The 27227-nt window shown below is 42.4% G+C and overlaps 1 protein-coding gene across 1 annotated transcript; it reads right to left on the reverse strand.

The window, feature by feature from the left end:
- Nucleotides 1-1768: 1768 nt before the first annotated feature.
- slc24a1 (solute carrier family 24 member 1) lies at nucleotides 1769-26961 on the reverse strand. Its single transcript, XM_039771367.1, has 9 exons — nucleotides 26056-26961; nucleotides 20454-20516; nucleotides 20215-20323; nucleotides 14486-14566; nucleotides 14002-14105; nucleotides 13622-13849; nucleotides 2393-2482; nucleotides 2137-2303; nucleotides 1769-2053 (listed from the first exon to the last, which is right to left on the reverse strand). The coding sequence occupies exons 1-9, from the start codon at nucleotides 26959-26961 to the stop codon at nucleotides 1804-1806; spliced, it is 1998 nt and encodes a 665-aa protein (XP_039627301.1). The 3' UTR covers nucleotides 1769-1803.
- Nucleotides 26962-27227: the final 266 nt, after the last annotated feature.

A 27227-nucleotide genomic window follows, 5' to 3' on the forward strand; every position in this document is an offset into this window, starting at 1 on the left:
CCTATAAGAAGAATCCACCCCTTGGAAGTTTTCACATTCTATTATTGTACAACATTGAAAAACAGGAGATTTAATTTTTTTTTGTCACTGCCCATCAGACTCTTTAATGTCAAAATGAAAACAGATCTTTGCAAAGTGGTGTAAATTAGTTAAAACACAAATATTTGATCACATAAGTATTCACCCCCTTTAATATGACACACCTAAACCATCACTGGTGCAGCATAATTTGTTCACTGGAGATCATCTGTCTGAGGTTTATAGTCTAAAGGCGTCTTATCTGGGAGGTTCAACTTGGGGTGAATCAGTATGGTGGCCTAACCTACACAATGAAGACTGAAGGACACTCGAAGCAACTCCATTAAAGGGGCATAGAAAAGCACAAGTCATAGGACAAATACAAGAAAATATCCAAGTCACTGAATATCCTTTGGAGTCCAGTTCAATCAATTGTGATGAAATGCAAAGTACTGAGCAGGCTGTCCACAAAAACGGAGTGAGGGATGCCATTAAGAGACCAAGAAGAACTCTGACGGAGTTACAAGCTACAATGCCGAAGATTAGTGAGACTGTGCAGACAACGACCATTGCCAAGATGTTTAGCAGTTGCAGTGTTATGGAAGTCTGGTAAAGAGAAAGTCACCGTTAAAAAAAAAAAAAATACACATGCCATCTCGGCTACAGTTTGCCAGAAGGCACATGGGAGACTCTGGAGTCACCTGGAAGAAAGATCTGTGGTCTGAAGAGATCAAATTTGAGCTTTTGACAAGTCAGACTAAATGGCATGTTTGAAACATGGTGGTGGCCGCATCGGGCTGTGGGGATGCTTCTCTGCAGAAGGCTTTAAAATGAATGCAGCAAAATAACAGGGAAATCCTGGAGGAAAACCTGATGTGGTCTACAGGAAGTCCACACCTTGGGAGAAGATTTGTATTCCAGCAAGACAACGACCCCAAGTATAAAGCCAAAGCTACCCAGAAATGGATAAGAGACAACAATGTGTATGGCCTGGAGTGGCTACACCAGAGTCCGAGTCTCAGTCCATTTAGGGTTGGACTTAAAAAGGCTCTTCCCTTTCGATCCCACACAACCTAACAGAGCTTCAGCAGTTTTGCAATGAAGAATGCAGGAAAAAAATTGCAGTGTGCAGACGTACAAAGCTGACAGAGACCTGAGCACACAGACTCAGTGCTGTCATGGCTGCCAAGTGGGCATCTACTAAATACTGACTTGAAGGGGTGAATACTTATGCCATTATTTATTTTGTGTTTTCTATTTGTAATTAACTTCAACAACTTTACAGAGACCTGATTTCACTTTAACATTGAAAAGTCATATTTTCTATTGATCAGAATCCAAAAAGCCAAATTAACTTCAGTGTCATCCGATGTTGTATAATAATAAAATGTGAAAACTTCCAAGAGGGTAAATAGTTTTTAGTGGCAGTGTAGTTTAGCAGTAGGAGGGGTCATCTCCAGTCACTAGCCCTAGCTGATCATTAAGGAGAAGCTTGTTCTTCTTGAAGATGGCCAGAAGATACATTGCTTTACATATCTTTTGTCCTGACTGGAGGATGAAAATGGATCCAGAGTTCTGAGAGCTCAGCCATTGCAGCAAATAAATTTCCTTTCCTATAGGTGTCTGTTTAGACATGACGTGCTTGAGCGGTGGTTTCTGGTGTAAGGCTGAAGGTCCAACTACTCTGGACCCCTAAGCATTAGACTGAGTTGGCTATGAATGACCTGTTCCTGGAACCAAAATTGGATGTGCCATTTTTCAATTAGATGTTGAACTTTTGAGTGGTCAGATGGACACTGGACAAATAATGATACGGTCCTCCAGCAACACGCTAATAATCAGAAAGATGAAATAAAGGCCAAACATTGTGATGCCCAGGTATTTGCTCATTTTCCATTTGCAAGCAGCGATAGAGGAAATGACGAAGATGAGCATGAAAAAGAGTAGGACGATGGCGCAAAAGAGACCATTGCTGCTGACGGCCACGGGTGAAAGACCATTGAAAACGGAGTAAAGCAACCAGGGAACGGGCAACCTGTGAAGAAGAAAAGACAAAAGGTAAGACCAACCATGGGGTCTTTAATGTCCATTCAGCATAGACAGTGATTCAGGACTTACCCAACAGTAATGTCAAATATATTACTGCCTACTGAGCTGGAGACAGCCATGTCTCCTAGACCTTTCCGTGCCACAATGACACTTGTAATGAGATCCGGAATGGAGGTTCCTGCTGCCAAGATCGTCAATCCCATAATCTCTTCAGAAATTCCTATAGTCTCACCAACCTGAAGATGAAACATGCAAAGGTTGTAAACTTGAACATCACCACCCTGACACAAGTACACAACATTTTCTGCCTCAGGCAGATGCTTACCTGATGTGCCCACCATACCATCAAATAAGAAAACACTGCAATCCAGACAATGGAGCCTAAGAAAGTGATAATGAAGAACTTCTTGGAGACCTGTTGAAAAAAGACAGTTGTGTTGTTGATGCTCCTGCTCTTTTATGTGACATACACTGAAATTTTGACTTCCTGTACTGTCTGAATTACCTCAGGTTGTATTCTCACTATCAGGCATTGTATCTATTTATGCAGATGTTGGCCCTGTACAGATATGCAAACTAGCTATGTAAAATGCTGCATGGACATGTTGAACTAGAGCTCCTCAAATTTGGTCATGGAAGGCCTCTGTAGTCTTTCTGGACTGGATGTGATTCTCTGAACAAGAATACACATATGGGGAGAACATGCTAAAAATCTTGGTAGTGGATACGACAAAATCCACCTCTGAAAAGGGGATCCTTCCAGAAAACCCATTCCTCTAGTCCGTGCACTGGGTGCAACTGAAAACACAAGTGAAGCGACTTCTTAACAGCTAGCCAAATGTATTGAATCTCTTCAGGGCAATATTAATGGCAACGTTTCAAAACCGATGTCATATGAAGAACGTTTGATTCAGAATTGTGGTCTATGCAGTAGCAAGAAAAAGTATGTGAAGCCTTTGGAATGACCCAGTTTTCTGCATTGACTGTTCATAAAAAGTTATCTGATCTTCATCTGAGTCACAAGTGCAGACAAATACATTATGCTTACGTTAATAACACACAAACGTTTAAAATCGCTCATGACTTATTGAACACACCCATCAAACATTCACAGTGTGCTCTAGAAAAGTAAGAGAACCCTTGGATTTAATAACTGGTCAAACCTCCCTTGGCAGCAATAACCTCAAACAAGTACTTCCGGTAGCTGCTGGACAGACCTGTACAATGTTCAGGGGGAATTCTGGAGCATCCCTGGTTATTGAACAGCTTCAGAACAGCCATATTCTTAAGAAGTCTGGCATAAATGACTGGCTTGAGGTCATTCCACAGCATCTCCATTGGGTTAATGCCTGGGCAGATTTTCTTTTCTTGAAGCCATCCTGTAGTAGATTGATGTTTAGGGTCTTTGTCCTGCTGCATCATCCAACCTCTGCTGCACTTCATCAAGGAATCCTACAGGCAATGTCAGGGTGTCAGTCCGTCAGATGAACTTGAGAATTTACTTTGATGATGGTAAGATGTTCAGGCCTTGATGCATCAAAGCAGCCCCACGTGATGATGCTCCCTCCACCGTACTTTGTCATTGATGTTATGTTTCATGCCATACTATATGTACTGCTGTATATAATTCAGTTTCATCAGTCCACAGAACATTTTCCCATAGCATTGTGGAGTGTCAGGGTGGTCATTGGCACACCTCAAGCATTTAGCATTTTGTGTTTTCTGGAGAGTAGCAGCTTCCTCCTTGGTGTCCTGCCATGGAGACAATGCCTGTTCAACTTTTTGCATATTGTAGACTTGTGAACAGAGATGTGAACCTGCTACAAAGATTCCTTCAAACCTTTAGCTGTTTACCTCACAGAGCATTCTGCATTGTGTCTATTGAGTCATCATGGCTGGTGGCCAACTTCTAGGGAGAGTAGCCACAGTACTAAATGGTCTAAATTAAGAATGGTACCAAAACATCCTCCGAGAGCAACTTCTCCCAACCATCCAAGAACAGTCTGGTGATGAACAATGCCTTTTCCAGCATGATGGAATACCGTGCCATCAGGCAAAAGTGATAACTAAGTGGCTCTGGGAACAAAATATCGAATTTTTGGGTCAATGGCCAGGAAACTCCAAGTCAAGTCAAGTTGGGGAGCATGCACTGGTACAATGTGTTGCCACACCCACTTACACAACGAAACAACTCAGGATCCCGGTTTGCAACCCACCAGGCAGACACATGTCCAGTCCCACCCTCCGGAAATGACCCTCTATCTGCTGCAGCCAGGTGTTACGTGGGCAACCCCTTGGCCTGGTCCAGCCACTCAGGTCCCCAACAGTGAGGATCTTACGAGCTGGATCACCCTCAGGGAAACGCGCCACATGGCCATAGTGCTGTAACTGACGATCCCTCACAATGCAGGTAATGTGCCTCATTCAAGACTCCATGAGCAACCGCTCATTCGACATAAAGTCAAACCAACGGAACCCAAGGATTTTCCAGAGAGACACAGTACCAAAGGAGCTCAGTCTTCATCTCAGGTCACTGGATAGCATCCATGTCTCACAACCATATAGCAAGACAGGAAGCACCAGGGGCCTCGTATAACGCCGCGCGTAGAACTCGCACTATAACATGGCGTAAGCACAAAAGCCGAAATGTGTTTACGCACAGAAAAATCCAGATGCAGGAATCTGTGCGTACTCCAACTTCCACGTTCTTCCGCTACATAAATCCCAATCAGCGTGAAAACTAACGCTCGTGCACGCGCATTATGTAACGCCCCAAATCCTCCCAGAATTACGCCTCTTTGAATATGCAAATCAATATAAATCGCCCTTAAGCGCAGCCTTCTGTGAAAAGACAATGGGAAAAGCACGGGGAAAATATAAGAATTTCAGCGAATACCAAGTGGAGGCAAAGGAAAACATACTATTTGTTCAAATAAACCGTGGTATAATCAACAAAAGGAAGTTGATCGAGTGGCATAGCGTGTTGGAGAAACATGAAAGCTCACATTCACAAATCGCACAGTGCCGGAAATAAAAAAGAAGTCACATATCAAAGTCGCCGTGAAAAGCCGAGTTGTAAGCCCACTGTCTGAGTGTCATATGAAAGCTTATTAGGGTACAGAGAAAAAAGGCACACAGTGAGGAAAAAGCACGAAATGTCAACTTCAATCTCGATATTTCCACTTTAATCACGTAGTTTATTTTGTCATTAAAGTAGAACATCATAAACTTCATCTTAAAATCGTTTAATTAACCAGTTTCTCAAATCACATCGTAATTAAAGTAGCACGTTAAATGCTTTGTTTTGTATTTGATCTTCTATGTGCTCTGTGTGTGTGAATCACTACTTGCTTTTAAACCGGCTCTCTTCCTCCAACTGGACACAGAATCCATTACATTCGTAATATTACAGTTCTCTGAATAACTAAAATACTGAGATGTATACGTGATATCATTTTCATGATGATAGGAGTTAAAGCACGTTATTAAACATGTGTTTCACTTCGATGAAATAATTTATTGCAGCAGTACAATCAGGGGCGGCTCTAGGCTTGTGGTGGCACTGGGCAGAGGAAGAATCGGTGGCTCCTTCGCCCGCCCGTCAGTAAGGTAGCTTATGCACAGTGGATGGCTACGTCCGTTGCGGACACTGCATAGCCACCTCGTGCTCATGACACAAGCATTTAACTTTTGCCGAAATTTGTTGCTGTGTTTTAGCTGTGTTGTTATTTTCTCTTTCTGTTTTATATTCAATATATATTGGCGTAGCCGTCACTGCAGTCAGTGCTTTTCTTTCCCCAAGTAACCGATCGCCATACAATCAGCTCTGTAATAGGCGTTAAGCCATCTGTAAGCTTACTACGGCGATTCTTCAAAACGTTTAAAGAACATTGAAATATCTTCGTAGTACATGTTTAATTATTCTATCCTTAACGACACTCCCAGTGAAGAATATAGATTATTTAAATGAAGTTAAAGTTTTATCTGTATAATTTAATAAACATATTTTGCTGAATTTCACCTTATAAATGATATCGTTTCTGTTTCTGAACCGCGAGGTCCGTACAGGAAAGGCTTTAAAACATTTTGCAGTGGCTGAGACAGCGTGTCCTTGAAGCTGTATACCGATAATTCCCTTTCCGATCAGCTGCTGCTGTGATTCACACTCAGATACAGTGATATAAATACTCTGAGTGGTGCAGTGAGAGAAATATTGAAAAAATGATCCGCTGTGGCAACTCCTAACAAGAGGAGCTGAAAGAAGAAGAAGAAGAAGAAGTGAGAGTAACAACGCTAAAACAGTTACGGTATTTGGAATACTATGGCTGTTCCCTGGACCATTATATTGTTACAAGTTAATTACAATCAGATGCATTACACTAATAAACAATATGCGGTTAGTTTCGGTGTATTTATAAAGTCGCGTCAGGAAAATAAGGTGTAACCACACAGGAACAGTAGCACTGCTTTGACGCTGGGTGCCGCCAGTCTGCAAAACCGAGTGGAGAACTTGCGTACGACAAGGTATGAGGTACCGTGGAAAAGTGCATGGATTTACACCAAGTGTAGGTTTTATACATCACGATTTGAACGTGGAAAAGTTCTTACGCAACGTTTCTGTGCGTACGCACCGTTTATACATGAGGCCCCAGGACTCTAAAGACTTGGACCTTTGTCCTTTTGCATAGATATCGTGAGCACCACACACCCCTTTCCAGTGACCTCATGACCCCCTATGCTCTCCTAATCCATCTACTGACATCATAGGAAGAGTCACCAAAGACATGAATGTCACTGCCGAGGTAAGTAAACATCTCAACAAGGTCAACACTCTTTCCGCAAACAGACACACTGCTGATGGCCGTGCCCAAGAAGTCATTAAAGGCCTGGATTTTGTTTTTTAACCCCGGACACTCGCAAGCCCAGACACTCAGACTACTTGCTGAGTCTCTCAAGTGCCCTGATCAAAGCCTCCATTGACTCCACGAAGATCACAGCATCATCAGGATGTGGTCAATGGTAGACTTCTTAGGTGTAAAACCAGACTGTTCCAGTCGCTGGTAGGTGAGCAAGTGATCACGGATCCTACTGAGGATGACCCTAGCAAGGACCTTACCCGGCACCGAGAGCAGTGTTATCCCCCTGTAGTTGCTGCAATCCAGGCGATCACCCTTCCCTTTCCAGATAGAGAAAAGTCCCGTTTTCCAGTAAATTGGGATAATGCCAGTCTCCCAAATCGAAGCAAAGATTGCTTGCAATGCCAGGAGGACAGCCTTACCACCAACCTGGAGAAGTTCACCCCAGATACCACAGATCCCTGCAGCCTTTCCTCCCCCTCAGCTGGTTTACCACCTGTGCAATCTCAGTGAGATTGGATGGTTCACAGCTAATTGGAGGATCAGTCTCAAGAACCATGGACCCAGAGATATCCAACGTGCTAGTCGGAGGATCGGCTTTGAACAACTGCTCAAAGTAGCCAGCCCAGCGGGTCACAACTGCAGTGTCATCCATATGGACTGTTCCATCAGCTACCCTGACTGCGACTCTCCAAGGAACAGATTCAGATGTTCGTAATGCTTTGATTCCTCTGTAAGCAGGATGTGGGTCGCTAGACCACAGATGGTGTGTCACTTGCTCACAAATTCCTCTAACAAACGCCTCTTTATCTGCCTTCAGAGCCCTCGCAGCCATCCTTCTCAGTTCCCGGTACAGACTAGAGTTGTCATTGAGCCGTGCGCTGCAACTCCTCTCAATGATATCCAGGGTGCCCTGCGAGATGAAACACCTCCTTCTGGGAACACCGGTAACACCAACACAACCCTCAGCAACCTTCAGGGTCTTGTCACGGAAGGTCTCCCACATCACATTACGATTGGTAGTCGTTGCCAAATCTGAAAGTTCCTCACACAATCTGCATGCAAACTCATTAGAAACAGCCTGGTCTTGGAGTCTGGCCAAGTCCAGACTCATTTTCCTAGTAGGTGGTAACCTACTGGACCTAAGCTGGATCCTAAGAGTAGCGACAACAAGTCTTTGGTCAGAATTCACAAACTTGGAATCCAGAATTCTGGAAACTCCCCAGACCTTAATCTCATTGAGAACATGTGGTCAATCCTCAAAAGAATGGTGGACAACCCACAAATTCTGACAAACTCCAAGCAGTGATTATGCAAGAATGGGCTTCCATCAATCAGGATTTGTCCCAGTAGTTCATTGACAGCATGCCAGGCTGAATTGCAGAGGTCTTGAAAAAGAAAGAAGGGCCAACACTGCAAATATTGACTCTTTGCATAAACTTAATGAAATTGTCAATAAAAGCCTTTGAAATGCTTGTAGTTATACTTCAGTATACCACAGCAACATCTGACAAAAAGATCTAAAAATGAAGCAGCAAACTTTGTGAAAATCAAAACTTGTGTCATTCTTAAAACTTTTGGCCACGACTGTATGGAGAAGGTTGATCAAGCACATCAACCCCACAAAGAAGTGGGAAAAGATGAAGAGGAAGAAGAAGTTGTTAAACTGTGAACTAATTCATATCTAAACTCTTTGAAATTACTTTATAACCCTTTCTAGCGTTCTACAAATCAGCTGTTCTTGATCGTAGCTTTTTTTTTTTTCAAGTCATGCTTTACGTCTCTTGTGAATAGCAAACTCAGAGTGTTTAAGCCTTTCTTCATTGGTCAAGGTGACTCCACACCACACCTCCAATCTCGTTTCATTGACTGGATTGCAAGTTTGCTTAACCCAGTGACTCTAGTTAGTGTTTGCTGAAGACATCGGTCTAGGGGGTTCAACTACTTTTTCTGATGTACGCCTGTGAATCTTTGAATGAGGGATTGAATAAATTCAACAATAGAACAACAATTTGTGCATTATTAGTTACACCAGATTGTGATTGCTCATTATTGCAACTTAGCTGAACATCAGACCACACTTTAGGACAAATTTCTACACACATTCTCATACTTATTCACGTCATTGTGCATATCCCTTTATGGCATGTTTGCAGTTTACGATTAGGAGTTTTTAACTTACTTTGGTTATTCCTTCAGGCATAAAGTCAAGAGCTGAATGCTGTGCAGCCTCGTCTGGGTTTCTGCTGGTGTCAGAGTTGTTGGGCTCATTTACTGTTCCAGATGTGCTGACTACAGAAAGGCTCACTACCAACAGCAAAAATACCTCAGTTACCAGGAATCCCATTCCTCTCGATGTGGCGTCACACCGTTTGTCTCGACTGCACTCTCTAGACCAGGGGCAGCATACTGAGATCCTGGAGGGCCAGAATGGTTTTTATTTATGAGTTGCCAAACGTTCATGGGTTGGAAAGTAAGCCAACAGGCAACCAACTACCGTGATGCAATCTTTGTGCCCATCCTACAACATCTGGTTCAATAAAATGTTATTAAAAAAAGTCTTAGAAACATTGATCTGCTCTATGCAGCAAAACTTTTGGATTGTTTCTCTCGTCAAAATGAAAATTAACAGTTTTAGGAAAGTCTCGTGTGGCAGAATTAAAGGACTAACAAGCTATAGAATTATTTAACACATTTCATTTTATAGTGTCAATTGTCTTCTGATTGGTTGAAATGAAAATGTTGGCTGTTAGGGAAACATTCTACTTCAGCAATCCTACGTTTAATGGTTCTTCAAACTCCAGCAATATACAGGGTGGGCCATGAAACAGTGGCCAATCTCCACCGAGACGACTGCATTATGTAGTGAAGAGAAAAAATGATCAAATTGGGTACTTACATTTACAGAAGATGCTGAAAGTGATCTCCTTGTGCGTCAATACATCTCTGTGCCCGTTTCAGCATGTTAATCCGTCAGCAGGCTAGATGGGAGTCGTCTCGGTGGAGGCAGGCCACTTTTTCATGGACCACCCTGTATCTTATACTAGGCTCACCTGCCTTTTAAGGCGACCGCCTTTTAAGTTGACCACTTCTTAAGGCAATTCAATATGTAGATCAATTTGATATTTTATACAAACTCATTAATTTGGTTATTTTGCATTTGAGCAGTATTACTTTAATACTCGTAGTTTCTGTTATTTTTGAAATTTAAACTTTTTTTCTATATTGAGGTCGCCCTTTTGAACCCCCCTGATATTTACTACGCGGTGAGGCATTTGTACTCCATCAACATTAATTATTTTTCCAGCGCATCGCGCACAAAAGCAAGGGAACGATGGGAGCACCAGAACTCTGCTCACATCATGTCACTTTGTACTGCAAGCTGCAAGTAGTAAGTCTGTGATAAGCGGAATATCGCTACGCTTTCCACTCACTGGATGGAAGGACAATCCCGACCGCTTTTATATAGTAAGAAAGAAGAAGATATCACACAGTCTGGAGTAGAAAATCATCTTTTACCTGGAAAAACGAAACTACAAATCCCATCGTGCATTGTAAAATGGACGAGGCGTGTGTGAAACTCTGCGCCTGCGTAGCACTCACAGGACGGAAGGACAATCCCGACCACTTTTATATATCAGGATACTGTATATAAACATCTGCACGTGGAAGTGTGTGTGTCTGCCTGTCCGACCCAGAAGTGAGAGGTGAAGTCGGGGTAAGGGCTCTGAGGATACAAAAGTGACGCCAGCACATCGGCAAAACAAAACCTCCAAAGAGAGAGGTGCTAATACAGAAGCCAGGCGAGCACATCAGCAAAACGGTATCCCTTTTTCTTTTTCTCCCGCTGCTAATACTCAAGCGAGGCGCCACTAATGCATAAGTGATGCGATTGATTGATTGAAGTGCCAGAATCCATGGTTTCTATGAGCCCAGGCTTTTTATAGCACGGACTTACACAGCTAGTAATACAGTTAGGTCCATAAATATTTGGACAGAGACACCTTTTTTTAATTTCGGTTCTGTACATTACCACAATGAATTTTAAATGAAACAACTCAGATGCAGTTGAAGTGTAGACTTTCAGCTTTAATTCAGTGGGTGAACAAAACGATTGCATGAAAATGTGAGGCAACTAAAGCATTTTTTAACACAATCCCTTCATTTCAGGGGCTCAAAAGTAATTGGACAATTGACTCAAAGGCTGGTTTTCAGGGGCAGGTGTGTTCAAGTCCGTCGTTATGTCTTTATAAAAGGTCTGGAGTTGATTTGAGGTGTGGTGCTTGCATGTGGAAGATTTTGCTGTGAACAGACAACATGTGGTCAAAGGAGCTCTCCATGCAGGTGAAAGAAGCCATCCTAAAGCTGTGAAAACAGAAAAAACCCATCCAAGGAAATTGCTACAATATTACGAGTGGCAAAATCTACAGTTTGGTACATCCTGAGAGAGAAAGCAAGCACTGCTGAACTCAGCAACGCAAAAAGACCTGGACGTCCACGGAAGACAACAGTGGTGGATGATCGCAGAATCATTTCCATGGTGAAGAGAAACCCCTTCACAACAGCCAACCAAGTGAACAACACTCTCCAGGGGGTAGGCGTATCGATATCCAAGTCTGCCATAAAGAGAAGACTGCATCAAAGTAAATACAGAGGGTGCACTGCAAGGTGCAAGACACTCATAAGCCTCAAGAATAGAAAGGCTAGATTGGACTTTGCTAAAGAACATCTAAAAAAGCCAGCACAGTTCTGGAACAACATTCTTTGGACAGATGAAACCAAGATCAACCTCTACTAGAATGATGGCAAGAAAAAAGTATGGAGAAGGCGTGGAACAGCTCATTATCCAAAGCATACCACATCATCTGTAAAACACGGTGGAGGCATTGTGATGGCTGCCAGTGGCACTGGGACACTAGTGTTTATTGATGATGTGACACAGGACAGGAGCAGCCGAATGAATTCTGAGGTGTTCAGAGACATACTGTCTGCTCAAATCCAGCTAAATGCAGTCAAATTGATTGGGTGGTGTTTCATGATACAGATGGACAATGACCCAAAACATACAGCCAAAGCAACCCAGGAGTTTATTAAAGCAAAGAAGTGGAAAATTCTTGAATGGCCAAGTCAGTCACCTGATCTTAACCCAATTGAGCAGGCATTTCACTTGTTGAAGACTAAACTTCGGACAGAAAGGCCCACAAACAAACAGCAACTGAAAGCCACTGCAGTAAAGGCCTGGCAGAGCATTAAAAGGAGGAAACCCAGCATCTGGTGACGTCCATGAGTTCAAAACTTCAGGCTGTCATTGCCAGCAAAGGGTTTTCAACCAAGTATTAGAAATGAACATTTTATTTCCAGTTATTTAATTTGTCCAATTACTTTTGAGCCCCTGAAATAAAGGGATTGTGTTAAAAAAATGCTTTAGTTGCCTCACATTTTTCTGCAATCTTTTTGTTCAACCCACTGAATTAAAGCTGAAAGTCTGCACTTCAACTGCATCTGAGTTGTTTCATTTAAAATTCATTGTGGTAATGTACAGAACCAAAATTAGAAAAAAGTTGTCTCTGTCCAAATATTTATGGACCTAACTGTATATAATATATTTAACAAAGAAGCCTTTGGATCATCCAATGCACTGTAATCACAGGTTAAAGCCTTTATAGTGTATACATTTACAAACGTATTTTTGGTGTAAAGTTGTTAATCTAACATTGGTCCATCTATGGGACATTAGATTCTCCTGCATTGAGTTACCTGGAGAGATAACTGAGGCCTCCTTCTGAAGATCTAGCCTGACTAAAGGGTCTGCATACTAGAAGGAGCTCATTCTACTTAGAGCAGTTAGACAAAAGGCAATATAACTGAAAAGCTTAATGGACTAAAAATGTTACACAAAGGTTTTCCACTACATGGCCTTGCAGGAACTGAACGTATGACCCCTGCGTTTGGATTCTGGTTAAGGAAACACGAAACAATTCTGTTCTCAATTTTAAAAACCACTCAGTTAAGGCAATTAAGTTCATAAAATGACTAGAACAAAAACCTGCAGCCACTGCAGACCCACCAGGTTTTGACTTTGACACCCCTGCTCTAGACGTAGCTGCCCACTCTGTCAACGTCACATTTACTCCGCCTGTGTTCTCATAACTGGGAGTGATAGAGAGCACGGCCAGCCGGCAGCAATGCATCGTTCACACTTCCTACTTGTTCAATGGATGCCACAGGATTTTTGTATTTGTAACATTAAGTAAGGCATTCTCTGTGCATACAACGCACATTTCTATGTTTAACAGGGGTCTTTTGGGAGGTGTAGGCACTTTATCCATTGTAGCCACATGCTTGCTAACAATTGGACGATATTGACAAGAGCACCATTGCTCTTTGCTGTTTGAATAATTGCCCCTCTACTCTGAGCTCCACTTCATGAGTCGTTGGATTGGTTTAGAACTGTCACACTCGGTGAATGATCTAACTGCTTCCATCCACATTTATTCATTCACAGGTTTTCTGCAGCTAGGATCACAGTGACTGCAGGTTTTCATTCCAATCCAATTCCTTCCAATTGGGTTAGAATAAAAACTTTCAGCCGTTGAAGTCCTCCCAGACCGACCATGAGGACCCCCACCTGTGCCACAATGAGAGAAGCCACAATTTCCATACCCCAACCACCATCTCTTATTCCAAAGTATCCTTACTGCTTTACGGACATCTGGAAGGGTGAGCCACAGTGGGAAGACAATTGGAAGTAGGAAGAGGTAGGTGGCCCGCTTGCGATGGCTCTCTGGCCATTCCAAAGACAGTGGCTCCTCATTTTCTTCAGACTCCTCGTCATCCTCCTGGTCACTGCTGTCTGTATCATTGTCTGTATCATCACTGCTGCTGTTTTCTTCATCGCTCTCTGAAACTGCAGAGTCATCTGAAACCTTAAAGTCGACACAAAAACATTCATTCATTCAAATCATAGGATTCAGTAAACAAGGATAGGGTGGGCAGTTATCAGAGTAGATGAGGGGATATTTTTAGAAAGGGTGCAGTTAAGGGTGCTTATGGTAATGTTGAGTGGGCACTCCGTTACCTTGTGATCTTCACACTTTTCCTCCTTGTCAACCTCTGCGTCCTGCTCTGGAGGAGTCACCTGGACGCTCACTGATTTGGGAACATCAGGCTTTTCTTCACAACCTGCAACTGTAAAGCAGAAGGAATGGGAGGAAGGATGCTGCTGGGTGCACCTTTGCTTCTTCAATTCAGTCTAGCAATTTAATAACTCTTCAAAACTGCCAGTGTATCACTAACTGGAAGGACAAATGGCAAACTGGACACACTAATAGATATGCATAGAGTGGGCAGTGGGCACTGTGGCTATAATGTCTGCAGAAAAGTGACAATGTGGCATTGGGAACATGTCTTGAAGTTCTAATGGTCTCTGATCTCACCCCATAATAATATCTATCTGTCTCTTGACTATACATCCAGGTCCCATTTCTGGTATTCTGAGGGGCAGCACTAAGGACACTGTGCCCATCTACCATACCCTCAGTGGCTCGATGGCGGGAGCTCACCTTGCAACTTTCCTCGTCCAGTGTGTAATACCTTGCCCCTGGCCACTCTATCCAGGATCGCTGCCTTGTCCTTAAACTTGGCTGCAAATGAGAAAAAGGAGACGTGGGCACTCTCGGCTATTCTCAAACGGGTGCCACATAGGCAGCACGGAGTGAAGTCTGTGCCACTACATGAGCCACGCAAACTTTGTGACATCAGAAGTGATGTGTAATCTTGGTCATGTCATGTGTTTCCATTTGACTCACCGGAAGGTTGAGGATGGAGATGTTTGCTATGTGCTTGGAGCGTGTGTAGGCGGAAAGAAAAAGTGAGACACATGCCATTACCTGCCCGTGGAGTGTACTCACCACCTACACCACTGAGGAGCACGTCACCAAAATCACACCTGACTATTGTGTGCAATGAAGCCACAATCTCACCTGCTCTCCTTTCCAGTGGCCTCTCTTTGTTAAGGGCTGGTGGGGCATTTCCTCCCTTCCCCAGCAGATGGTGCTGTTGCCCAAAAACTACATAAGTAGTACAGTAATCTCACCTTTACAATTGAACATATTTTTAAAATGCTTATAGTAAGCCATGCTTATTCTTTATAATCAAATTTTGGCAATTTTCTGTGATATTCATAATGCAAGTTTTTATACTGTATAAAATGTTTTTTGTTTCTTTTTAGAGCACATGAATTTTTCTTTGTGCCTAGGGCCCTGCACCATACCTTTGCTCTGGTGTACCCGTGTGCAGCCTCAGCTTTCTGGTTCTGCCTTGAGGCTTGAAGGACTGAGCACTTTTGGGCAACCTTTTGATTGATTTTTTTTTTTTTTTTTTTTGTGGCACAAATTAAAAGTGTGCATTAACTTGTGCATCTCTCTGTTTTGGAGTACAGTAGTCATCATCAGCTATCACAAATCATGTTGATTACTTATGTACAGTATGATTTAGCACTTTGCCCAGTGAGCAAAATTTGGAGATTTATGAATATCCATTGCATTTCTGCTTTCAAGGTTGAATATTTGATGTTGAGATATCTTTGGATCTTTGGATGACGCAATAATCAGTTGCTAGATCTTCATTTTGTGTTTTGATTTTTTTTTTTCCATAATTTGACTAACATTTTATCTTCATCGATGCTGTCAACATTATGAAACGCAGTGTGTCTCCCTCACTCAAGGTTTGCTGGAGGTTGTCTCCTTCCTTGGCCACAATCCAATCCAATCTTCTGTGGCTCTTTCTATACTGCTCCATCAATCTTTAATCTGCCGCATCCACTGCCTGCACATTCACGCCACCAATATTACCTCACACCATTCAAATGCAGTCAGAGACGACACCATCTGCTCTCACTTTCCTCAACTCCATGAGGCAATCCAAGCCGGGATCCTTCCTGAGACTGGTCAGCATCCTCATACTGTAATAAGATGTCCGTGGCACAGGGCACTTTTTAAATAAATAATCATATACCGAGAGTCTGCAGCCTCCTATTGGGTGCAGGTGTGCGGGGTTGATTGCGGTGCTTGGATGATCACACACTCATATGCAAAGGTGGGAGGATCAGTCTGGCGTCAGAAGGCAGCAGCGTATCACATCTGTGACCAATCAAGTTAATATAAGAGAAGCCTGCAAGGCAGATGAAGAGAAAAACAGAAAGGAAAAGAGACAGAAAAAAAGAACAGAGTGGGATGTTAAAAGGAAAGATTATAGTGATGACAGGATCGGAAGCCACTGGAGTGCAGAGGAAAGAAGGCAGGCAACCAGGAGCGGAGTCCCCTAGAAAGATATTATGGCTGGTGATGCCTGAGGGGGCCAAAGAGGGTCACTCCAACTGAGCGTTTCTTGGGGAGTGTGGAGTGACCTGATGCTCACTACCGCATAAAGTCAAAATATGGCAACAGGAGCTGAAGAAGTGAGGAGAGGCTTGGCGCTGTACCCTGCTAGGAGCCCAGGGTGATAGCAGTGACCCAAGTTGGCTGTGCCAGCAGGAAGGGTGTCTCCTCTGGCAGCAGGGGTGTGGGGTAAGCAGAGGAGGTTTTGAAAAGCATGCACCAGGGACTGAGATTTTAGAAACATTTCTTGCGTTGTGATTTTAACCTTAATTTTCATGGATATTTATTTATGGATTATTGTAGCCTCCACATGGACACTGTTTTTAATTTATGGATTATTAATTTATTTATGAATGATGCACACCACTATTGGACACTTGGTTTTGATTGATTTTAATAAAAGTACTTGTCACTCTTTTGCACGTGCCCCTTGCTTCATGCGTGTGTCCTCATTTGCTTGGCTCATCATGGTCTATGACTATCAGCGGTTATGGGTTGAAGACCAGGACTGCCACACATACCCAGACTAATGGATGTAAGCAGAGCAGTGGGCGTAGCGAGTGCTCTGTTGTGTTACAGCTAGTGACAGCTGCTTAGTTTTATTTTTTCACTGAATCATGGGAGGTGATCCACAAGCAAAAACAAACTGATTCAGTAGAGCTCAATGGGAGTGTTAAGGCATGTGTGTGATGCCATCAGCCTCTTTCATTTAGATGTTTAAAGTGCATGTGCAAGTGAAGTACTGCATGTCTGACTTATGGTTCTTTGTAGGTAGGAAGAAATCATCATCCGAGAACAAGAACTCAGTCATTGATAATTTTCTCATCCATCAAAAGGTACAATACGGTAACAACACATTTACATTAGAATGTATTATTTGCTTGTTTTGAATTGTTATTGGAATTGTGATAAACACAATACCTTAAATATAAACGTCTATGTGTAAAAGTGTGTGTCTGTCTGTCCAGCCTGAAATGCGAAGCTACAGCATGAAGCACAAAGAGCCAGCAAGGCGGCCTCAAGTTAACGAGTCAGAAGAAGAAAGAAGTACGAGGCTACAGCTTGAAGCTGAAAGAAAGTGGCCTCATCATCAAAGTGAAACTGGCGAGGAAAGACACATGAGAGACAAAACGCGCTTAGCCGCTGATAGACAAGGGGGTGAGTACATCCGCAAAACGAAGCTGCCGACTCTGCATTTCAATTTATTTTGTGACGATTTCAGTAGTTTCTAGGAGTCTGTGCTGTAAAAAGCCCAGCTAGTATTAACATAATATTAACCTAAGAAGTTTAGTCACACAAGGTGAACCTTACAGAAATATTATTTTTATTTCTAAAACTTATTTAGTTTCAACTTCACCTTAGCGCATGCTTTTGTTACTCAAGAACGAGTCACACGAATCTCGTTCATCTGAGTCGTCAACGTGTCTCATCATTCTCATTTTCCTGAATCATGGACAAATCATTACCTGAAAATGGATGACACAATTCTCATTTACTTGTGATTCTGTAACGGAACATCATATTTTAAATATGCATCCTAAGTGCAAAATTAGTACTCAAACAGGACAAAGTTATATGAATTAACTATTATCATGTTAAATACTGTATATTGTGACCACAAAGGGGCACCATAGACCCCCAAACACCAGACACAACTCAATGAAACACACGCTGCCTTCATCATATGGTGGAGCTGGGAAGTTTGAAATCGCATTTGTGTCATTTGTGACCTCCATATATTTGCACTGCCCAAGTAGAAAAGCAAACATGAATGCCCTCAAGAAAGCAGGTGTTTCAGCCACAAACGCTAACTAACAGTTCTGTAGTCCAGATCGGAGAAGAAACTGATGAGCAAGAAAGGCACAAAAAAGGAAGTTGTCATGTCTGAAGAAGATGTTTAAGCTCTTGGCCACGATAAACAGTACTACAGTCAGGTCCATAAGTATGTGGACAGTGACACAATTTTCATTATTTTTGTAGCTGTAGCTCATCTGCTTCAAGGTTCAACATGTTGAGTGTTCAGAGCTGCTTTTCTGCATACCTCAGTTGTAACGAGTGGTCCTTTGAGTTACTGTTGTGTTTCTATCAGCTCCAACCAGTCTGGCCATTTTCCTCTGACCTCTGGCATCAACAAGGCCTTATCACCCAGAGAACTGACACTCACTGGATATTTACCCTTTTTCAGACCATTCTCTGTAAACCCTGGAGATGGTTGTGTGTGAAAATCCAGTAGATCAGCAGTTTCTGAAATACTCAGACCAGCCCATCTGGCACTAACAGCCATGCCACATTCAAAGTCATTTAAATCTCCTTTCTTTCCCATTCTGATGCTCAGTTTGAACTTCAGCAGGTCATCTTGACAATGTCTACATGCCGAAATGCATTGAGTTGCTGCCAAGTGATTAGCAGGTGTCACACACATGTGCATGGGAGGCAGCTAAATGACTTGAATGAGGATAATCCCGAGCCAGACTGGGATGGGGCAGAGTGCACTGACTCTTTTTCTTGCTTTTCTGCAGACCGTTCACGGGAAATTCCGCCTGGTCCTGATGACGTCAATACTGCTTCTGACCGCTTTAATATCACTTCCGGGTCCAGGCCTATGGATGAGGACCCTTCTGCTTCCAGCCCCTCTGATGTAATTTCCTATACTGGCCTTTAAAAGCCGCCATCTTTCCCTCATCCCCTCAGTTCTGTTTTGGACTCCGATTTGTGTACATCAGTGCTATCACTTTATTCAGTTTTGCAGCCATGAAACAATATATTGCTGGCTGCACCAAACCTTGCTGTGGCTCTTTGTCGAGTTTGTGACACTGGTTAGATATTTACATTAACAAGCAAATGAACAGGTGTACCTAATAAAATTTCATTTATACTTTCTCCTACTGGGATTATTATTCTTTAATAAATACCACGTTGCTTTTACATTTCTATACTTTGTCTTTATATCTAGAGTAATTACTGGAGTAATATGTTAAATATTTAGAGCACCTGGAGCAGTAAGAAGGTGCCATATGATCTGAACTACAAGGTTTATCAGGCTGAAGCTCATCGACTAGTGAACAGTACGGGTAAAGTAAGACATCATTGACGATAAATGGCCCATAGCCAAGGATGTTGAGCTTTTGTATGTTTGAAAATATTCTTGGAGATCAAAGTAATATTTGGGTCTCAGATACATCTAAGACATTGTGTGTTGTTTGTGTCAAAGATAGACAAGTCTCTTTACTTCCTAGGGAGTGGTGTGTCATTAAAGTGATAAGGAGAGGTGGGGCTGTGTATACGTCATTCATACGGCACTTTATCTGTATATCTATGCATGTGTGTGTTACTCTTAAGGTGAGAGAGTAGACCAATCTGATAACGAACTTCAGTAAGTTGAGGGTAATAACACGATAATACAGGGCTTTAAATCAAAACTTTCCTATTCTTCATCTATTTCTCTTGCTATTATTTGTTTTATTTTCTACTTGATACTGCTTTGCATTAAACCCCTATAATCTGTCTGCACATCTTGAGTGTTTGAGGAAATAAAGTAAATACAAGGTGTCTGTTGTGGGTGGATTGTCACTTCTCTCCCACAGGGTCAGATGACTGAGATGGGACGCCCATAATAGTCAGCAGCATGGGAAGGAGTAACATGACACTAGAAGATGACAGTAAGGAAGAATGTACACTCACCTCCATCGTCTTTGGTCCGCTTTAGCCTGTGCTAAGTGTTGGAGTGTTACGGTGTGTGTGTGTGTGTTCAGTTTAACAAATCTACTGAGCTTCACTCTCCCCATTTTAATACAAGTGTGTTCTGTATGAAGTGAAGATGAGATGGAATCAACTACTGAAAGCAAACACTGCACAGCTGAAGGGTCAAAACATCTAAAATGGTATCTGGGTGTAAGAGCAGCCTAGTCACTTACCCTCTCCGAGGGGGTCAAGCGTGTGGATCATTAGCTGGAAGATCGTGTTGCGCATTGTACTGTTGTGAAGTGAAGCAGAGCTGCCCCCTCTCTGCAGCGCTGGCCGGAGCTGGAAAAACAGAGCAAATTAGTGCGACTATTCACGTTTGTCTTGCACAATCAGACCACCATTAATGCTGTGTCCCCTGAATTCATCACTCGTCACTGTGGGACCCAAACCGCTCTTTTGTTTCCCTCACCTTCAGTCGAGTGTTATCTTCAAGCTGGGCACGCTGTCTCTCCTCTGTAACTGGACCATTCTTCTGAAAAAAGAAAAAAGGGAATTGTGGGGAGTTAAAGATGGTTTCATCATGAGTTGCTGAGCCTGGAAAGGTTAGATCTGATACAACTGAAACTGCTATGGCAATGAGACAAGCTAAATTTCTCAGAAACGTCCATTGGGACCTACCAATGAGCCTCCAAGGTTAATGTGTTACCCACCTCGGGCACAATCAGGCATCAGTATACGCCAGTCATGGCGCAATACACTTGACTTGACCATTCCTAGTTTTAATCCTCTTGTTCTGTACGTTTAGCATTCGTTTGCTCAGAGGTTGATGCGCTTGCTGCTTCCTGATCAGCTCTTCTTTTCTCCACCCTAGCGGCCCGCTTCTTCTCCTTTCATCTGTGTCTTTTCACATTAAAACTGATTAAGTCAGTGTTTGTATTGCAATTGTATTACCCCTAGTGTGTGCTTGGTGTGTGTGTGTGTGCCCTGCACTGTAAAAAGCAATTCAAGGGACCTCTAACCATCACTTAATCAAATGCATGCTATAAGGTTAAAAATTCAAGTTCGATGATTTTATTAAATATTTTAATTTGAAAACATATTTAATGTGTTGACGTGAAAGAATATTAGTACATACTTTAGCTTAGACTTGCATGTAATCTAAACTCAAATTACTATTTTCATTTCTTGAAAAACAAAATCTAAGTTTGTCTAACCTAATCTAATGCTATGGCTACTTAATTTCTCTGCTTCATGAGTGTGAAACTCCTCCCACCTCACGTGCTGTGACGTAAGACCATACTGCACGGAAAAAAACAACTACGGTGAGTGACAGAACGGATATTTTAGTGATAGAGGAGCAATTTCAACTAATAATTATTTACATTGCTCTAATATAGTAAATATCATTTACTTATTTTGCATAACAGGTTGAATAGCTCTAGTGAAATTTAGTGCCGTCCATCTTACCATATTTTCATAACATTACTGTTTTGTTCCAGCCGCTAATGATTTCTCACGTGTGTTTGTATGTTGGTTAAGGATTTTAGATACAATATTGCTTTACTGGATGTAAGCTTGAAGGCATATTGAGAAGATACTTCATTAATTGTAATAATCTTTCTTTGACTTTACTTATTTTCCAGTTGTAAGGTTTAGAGTATACTCCGAAGCTGTAATGTAAAATGCTTTTGCAACTTGCAGTAGAAGTCAGGTTTGACATATTTTGCAATTGAATATTACATTGCGGCCTATATTTTTGCATGCTGTAGTATGGCTATTTGTTAGACAAAGTTTTTGAAAGATGTTGAAAAATGTAAAAATGTAAGCAAAAAAATAAATTTTGCACACTTTCATTCTTTAAGTGGCTGTACAAGTTTTAATAATTTAATAAGTAATTAAACCTGATAAAGCTTAAAACTATAGGCAGAAAACACAAATTACACCAACTTCATTTTTTACATCATCACAACTTTAAAATATAAAAATATTTAAAAATTTAGCACTTAAAAGTGTCTTTAAAAATGTAACCTAAAGTTGTGTATATCCTATATTTTATTAAGTAGATGGTACTTAAAAGTAATTTTAGGAAATTTAAGGGAATTTTTCTGAAGGAAAAACCTTTTCCAGTTACTCAATGTTGTAGGTTGGTTCTATGTAATTTTAACCAGAAGTTGTGGTAACTCAAAAAGCTTAATGCAGAGCGTTGCGTGATTTTTTTTTTTGTTGGCCCAAAACAATTGTTTTTAGAGTGTGGGCTGGCACCATGCCCGGGATTTAATAATAAATAATAATAATACATTTTATTTATTTGTAGGCGCCTTTCTAAACACTCAAGGACACCGAACAATAGATAAAACGCAGGTTATAAACAAAAGTAAAATTAAAATCAGTTAAAATCAGAGCAATTGTTCTGTAACTGTGCTGGCCGGGATTGGCTTCAGCAGATCCCCGTGAACCTGTAGTTAGGATCTAGCGGGTTGGATAATGACTGACTGACTGACTGACTGACAGAATCAACTGGATGATCATGAGTTAAGGGAAGGTTACTTCCAGCAAGATGGAACAACGTGTCACACATCAGCAAGGAGCATGGCAGAAATGGAGTCCTTCTTCGGCAACAGTGTATTTTCTAAGCGCGGTGTTTCGGGGTGGCAAGTGGGGCGACCTCCCCAGGCCCCGCGGCTAAGGGGGCCCCGCTTTTGAGGTCCGCGTGTCCCGTTCGAGCGGATTTGTCAAGTTATATTTTTCAGTATATATATATATATATATATATATATATATATATATATATATATATATATATATATATATATATATATATATATTTGAGATGCTTCTGGAACCTCTTTTAAAATCCCTCTTCAAGTACAAATTCTGTACATGTACGTCTTTGAAATCATTTTGAATATTAATGCACAAAAACGTGTATCGCCAATGATAACCGGCTGACATGACATTGACTTGAGTTATGATTATGACATCCTGCATATCGAGTATACTTTTCTAGAAGAGGGCTTCCTAATTACCGCATGACACCGCATCGCATTTCGCACTGTCGTGGTATTGTCATGAATTATGAATTGCACTTTTTAATAGATTATATCATTATATTTTTGTTGGATTATTAATTTAAGCAGACCAGGCAGCAAGGTACCTGGTGGGGGGGTTGCAGGAAAGTTCGGGGCTGTTAAGTCAACTCAGCAGTTGTAGGAGTGACTTTAAGTAACACCTGTTATTTCCAATATGTTTGAAATAAATTCACAACTGAAAAAACTATTCCGACTGGTTATTGGAATATTACAATTTTGATAAAGTCCGCGTGTTATCTTGCAAAACTTTAGCTGAATACTGCAATGAGAAAATCCGGTGCATGTTAACATTATTGTTTATTAAATTCGCGCGCAGGTTTATACAGTCCACACATACCGGTAACAGCGTCTGAAGTGGGGTTGGTCAGCCCTGGGCGAACCAACCCCGCATCCCGGCCCCAAACCCCTCAGGCCGCCTCAAAGGGGCTTTTGCCACCATGGTCACCGGATCTGATACAGCCAGACTTCTTCATTGATGGTATGCTCAAAGGAAAAGTCTTTCGGAACAAGACTCACACTGTGGAAGATTTGAAGGAAAACATCCAACGTGAAATTGCTGCCATTTCCCCGAGGCGTTTGCCGATAAGTTCAGGAACATGGAGCGCCGCGTCGAAACGTGTGTGGCAGAAAACGGAAACCACTTCCAGCATCGCATTAATGCAATCGATGACACATACGTCCAGGTATAGAGCGTATTTATTTGTTATTTTTTTGGTTCAGATTGCTTCATTCTAACGGGACTTACAACAGAATATTCGGGGCCTCTTTCGAGCGAATCTCCCTGTATTAACTCTGCCTTGCGAGATGCGCTATGCGCCAACTCACTAACTTCACGTCTCGTTTCTCTTTGGATGCCCTCAAAGGAAAACATGAGGCAAAAACGGAGGAATGAATTAAAAATAATAAGTCAGTTAAAAATGGAGAAAAGTTCATCAGCAGAAAAACAAAAGTCATTAATTAGGAAAAGCGTTACAATGAAAACCTGCAGCCACAGTAGCGCTCCATGATCGAAGTCGAAGACCCCCGATGTATAACTTTTTCAAAAGAGATTATAGTAACAGATCCCCTCGAATCCCAACCCTTGGGTCCAGCCCACCAAAATTACAACATTTTTAATTTTGGTAGACTTGTTTGCTGTATCATCATCATTTTCCGAACAGCTTTACAAATTGGCAGATTAGTGCAGAACTTATTTTTTCTCTTTTTTGACTGTAACTGCATGAAACCTGTGAGTTACTTTCCTCCTGCTTTTAATCTGGATTCATACATATTGCAAATGTAAAGTTTTGAAAGGTTTTTTTTTATTATTCTCTATCGCTGTGTTTCTCAACCTTTTTTCTGTGGTGGTAACAAAAAATATCCCAAGACACTGTTCTACTAGCACAAACACCTTATATTGTGTCTCATACACGTGCTCAACTGTCCGAAGCGGCGAGACTACCGGAGAAGCAGATAAAAGAGCAGCTCTGAGATCAACGTTAACAGACATGGCACCTAGTGAGCACTTTGGTGCTGTTTCGTCCCTCTGCCAGCCCCTCTCTGCCCCGAGACATCTCGTATGCCCACTAAATACGGGCCCATGAGACTCGCTGGTGACCACACGTCCAGGGCAGATGGACCATAACAGCCAGGCAATCCTGACGGGTCTAGGCCACCTCTCTCAGGTTCAGACCTTCACTGCTATTTCCACGGCACGGTCAGCTTGAAAAACTGCCGTATTAAATCACAGTACACATGCACGCCAAGCACACATTAAAGACAATTTAGAATCGCCAATGCACCTAATGCATTGCACCAGCACCTTCATGTCTTTGGACTGTGGGAGGAAACCGGAGCACCCGGAGGAAACCCACGCAGACACGGGGAGAACATGCAAACTCCACGCATGTTAAAATAATTAATAAGTAATCCTAACTGAGAGGCAGCAGCGCTACCCACTGCGCCACCGTGCCGTCCCATTTGGCATATACTAGTTGCAAATAAACAAAGCACAGACCCTCACAAAAATTCCACAACAATCCTTTGTTTAAATTTCCAAATTAAATATTAAGGAGGGCGTTTCACTTTTTAGTTGTGCCCAGCAAGAGTTCACAATTTAAGAAAAACAAAAATTAATCAATTAATGGAGGTGGCACACAAAGATTAAGTACCCCGACATTGAGACCACATATCCGTCAATAGTCTGCTAGAGTTAAGCATTTGCTTTGAGTTATCAAGCCGTGGGACCGCTATTAGCAGAAACCAAGATTGAAAATGATGTCCAGGTTAATATGGTGGTACTCGACCAGGTGGTACATTTTAGGAGTCTTGGTTTAAAACCCCTTGCTTTAAAATGCCCCTTGTTGGAGTCTGAGTTATGCTCTAAATAGAAGTTTTATAATGAACCCATTTTTGGAGTATACCTACTTTTAAAATGACTATTCGATAGTAATACACGTGCTGGATGACATACAATACATGGGTTCAAAGTCACACCATCATTCTACAGGTGGTCTATACTAGATGAGTTATTATTGACAGCTCAGCCCACCAGCCCAATCTTTAGCGGTGCTTTACCTCCTTAAACGCTGATGCAGATGTTAATCAATTCTTTATTTTCTAGAGGCCGGCTTCATCACGCTACCCTTCTCCTTGGAATAGGACCAACCTGTATTCCTTAATCTTGCATTTCAGAATTTAACCCCAGAAAACTAAACCTAAAAAATTTCAAAGTGTAGCCTTTTCCCCTTAGACTTTGAATCTGTGTAGTCTTAAACAATGCCGCTTATTGTATTTATTTTGATGTCTGTCCTTATCCTACCCCATCAGGCTGCATCTTTTTCTGTCTGGGGTCTGATCCTGCACTGGCAGCTACAGGGAGAGTGGTCTTCAAATTGACAATGACAGGCATTGGGGTCTCGGCCAACACCAGACTTGCACATAGACCTTTGATTTTATAATGTATCCTTTGTACAATAATGTTAATCTATTAAGATCACCTACCTGGTCCACCTCTTCTGGCGCGATGACCTGCACGATGTTCTTGTGTCTGTTGAGCTGCAGTTTCACCAGTTGCTCCAGCTGCACGTTGAACTTCATGAAGATGACATAGCTGGCATAGCCTAAGATGAGCAATAGACTCTCCCACCAAGAAATAATGTTATCCAGGAAGAAAATAATAAGCATAATGAGGTCCAGAACGTAGAAGGAGACGTCCCTGAAGAGCGGCCACCAGGTCAGGTGCAGGATCTCCCTGGAGAAAAGGGCGCACATGCCGATCACAAAGAGGATGTTGAACACTGCAGAGCCCACGATTGTCCCGATGCCGATGTTACTGTGAGAGATGAATACCCCGATAAGCGATGTAAAAAGCTCGGGAGCAGAACCTCCAGCTGCCATAAACGTCGCTCCGGCCACATCGTCCGAGATCTGCAACTTGTCCGTGATGACACCTAGGGCTGGGACAAAAAACTCGTCGCACACAATGGCGAGGGCCACAAACATGTAGACCATCCCAAAAATGTGTAAAAGTACAAAGCCCTGGCGGCGCTCCTCCACGGAGAAAAAGTCCGCCGGGTACTCCCCCTTCTTATGAGGGGCATTGTCGTTGGGCATACTGCTGGCGTTGGTTGGTTTCGGGGCAGGGAGCGCAGTCGGTGCTCCGTGCACCCTGAACAGGTCGATGCACCTCCTGATTTCGACTTCGCTCCGGTTATCCGGCGTCTCCGGCTCCTCTGACTGTGTACTGTTCCAAACATTCGGAAGAGATTCGGCTGCCTCAGTCGTCTGTGGCGCAGACACGAAGCTGGACCACAGCTGGCAGGTGGTCACTACGGTAAGCAGGAGTACAGCGCGTTGCCACCGTTGCCTCCTCGGTCGCCATGGACGCCTGTCGCCTGCTGCCGGCATCGCGGAGCTGGATCTCCGTCTCTCTGCCCGCAGGTTCGATGCTCATCCAGTTGAAAACGCGTGCAGGGACGGGGCAGCCGCAATCTACAAAGCAAAAGGGATCGTGTTAAAGGAATCACGGGAGGAAGGTTTGTACAAAATGCCATTAACCCTTGGGATTATCGCATTTGAGGGCTCGCTGGGCTGTATAAGCGCGTTAAAAAGAACTCACCGGGCTTTGCTTCAGTAAGATCTCCGTGCCCTTACCAACTCGATGAATGCAAGCT

The sequence above is a fragment of the Polypterus senegalus genome, chromosome 12, assembly GCF_016835505.1.
Source record: "Polypterus senegalus isolate Bchr_013 chromosome 12, ASM1683550v1, whole genome shotgun sequence".
NCBI lineage: Eukaryota > Metazoa > Chordata > Cladistia > Polypteriformes > Polypteridae > Polypterus > Polypterus senegalus.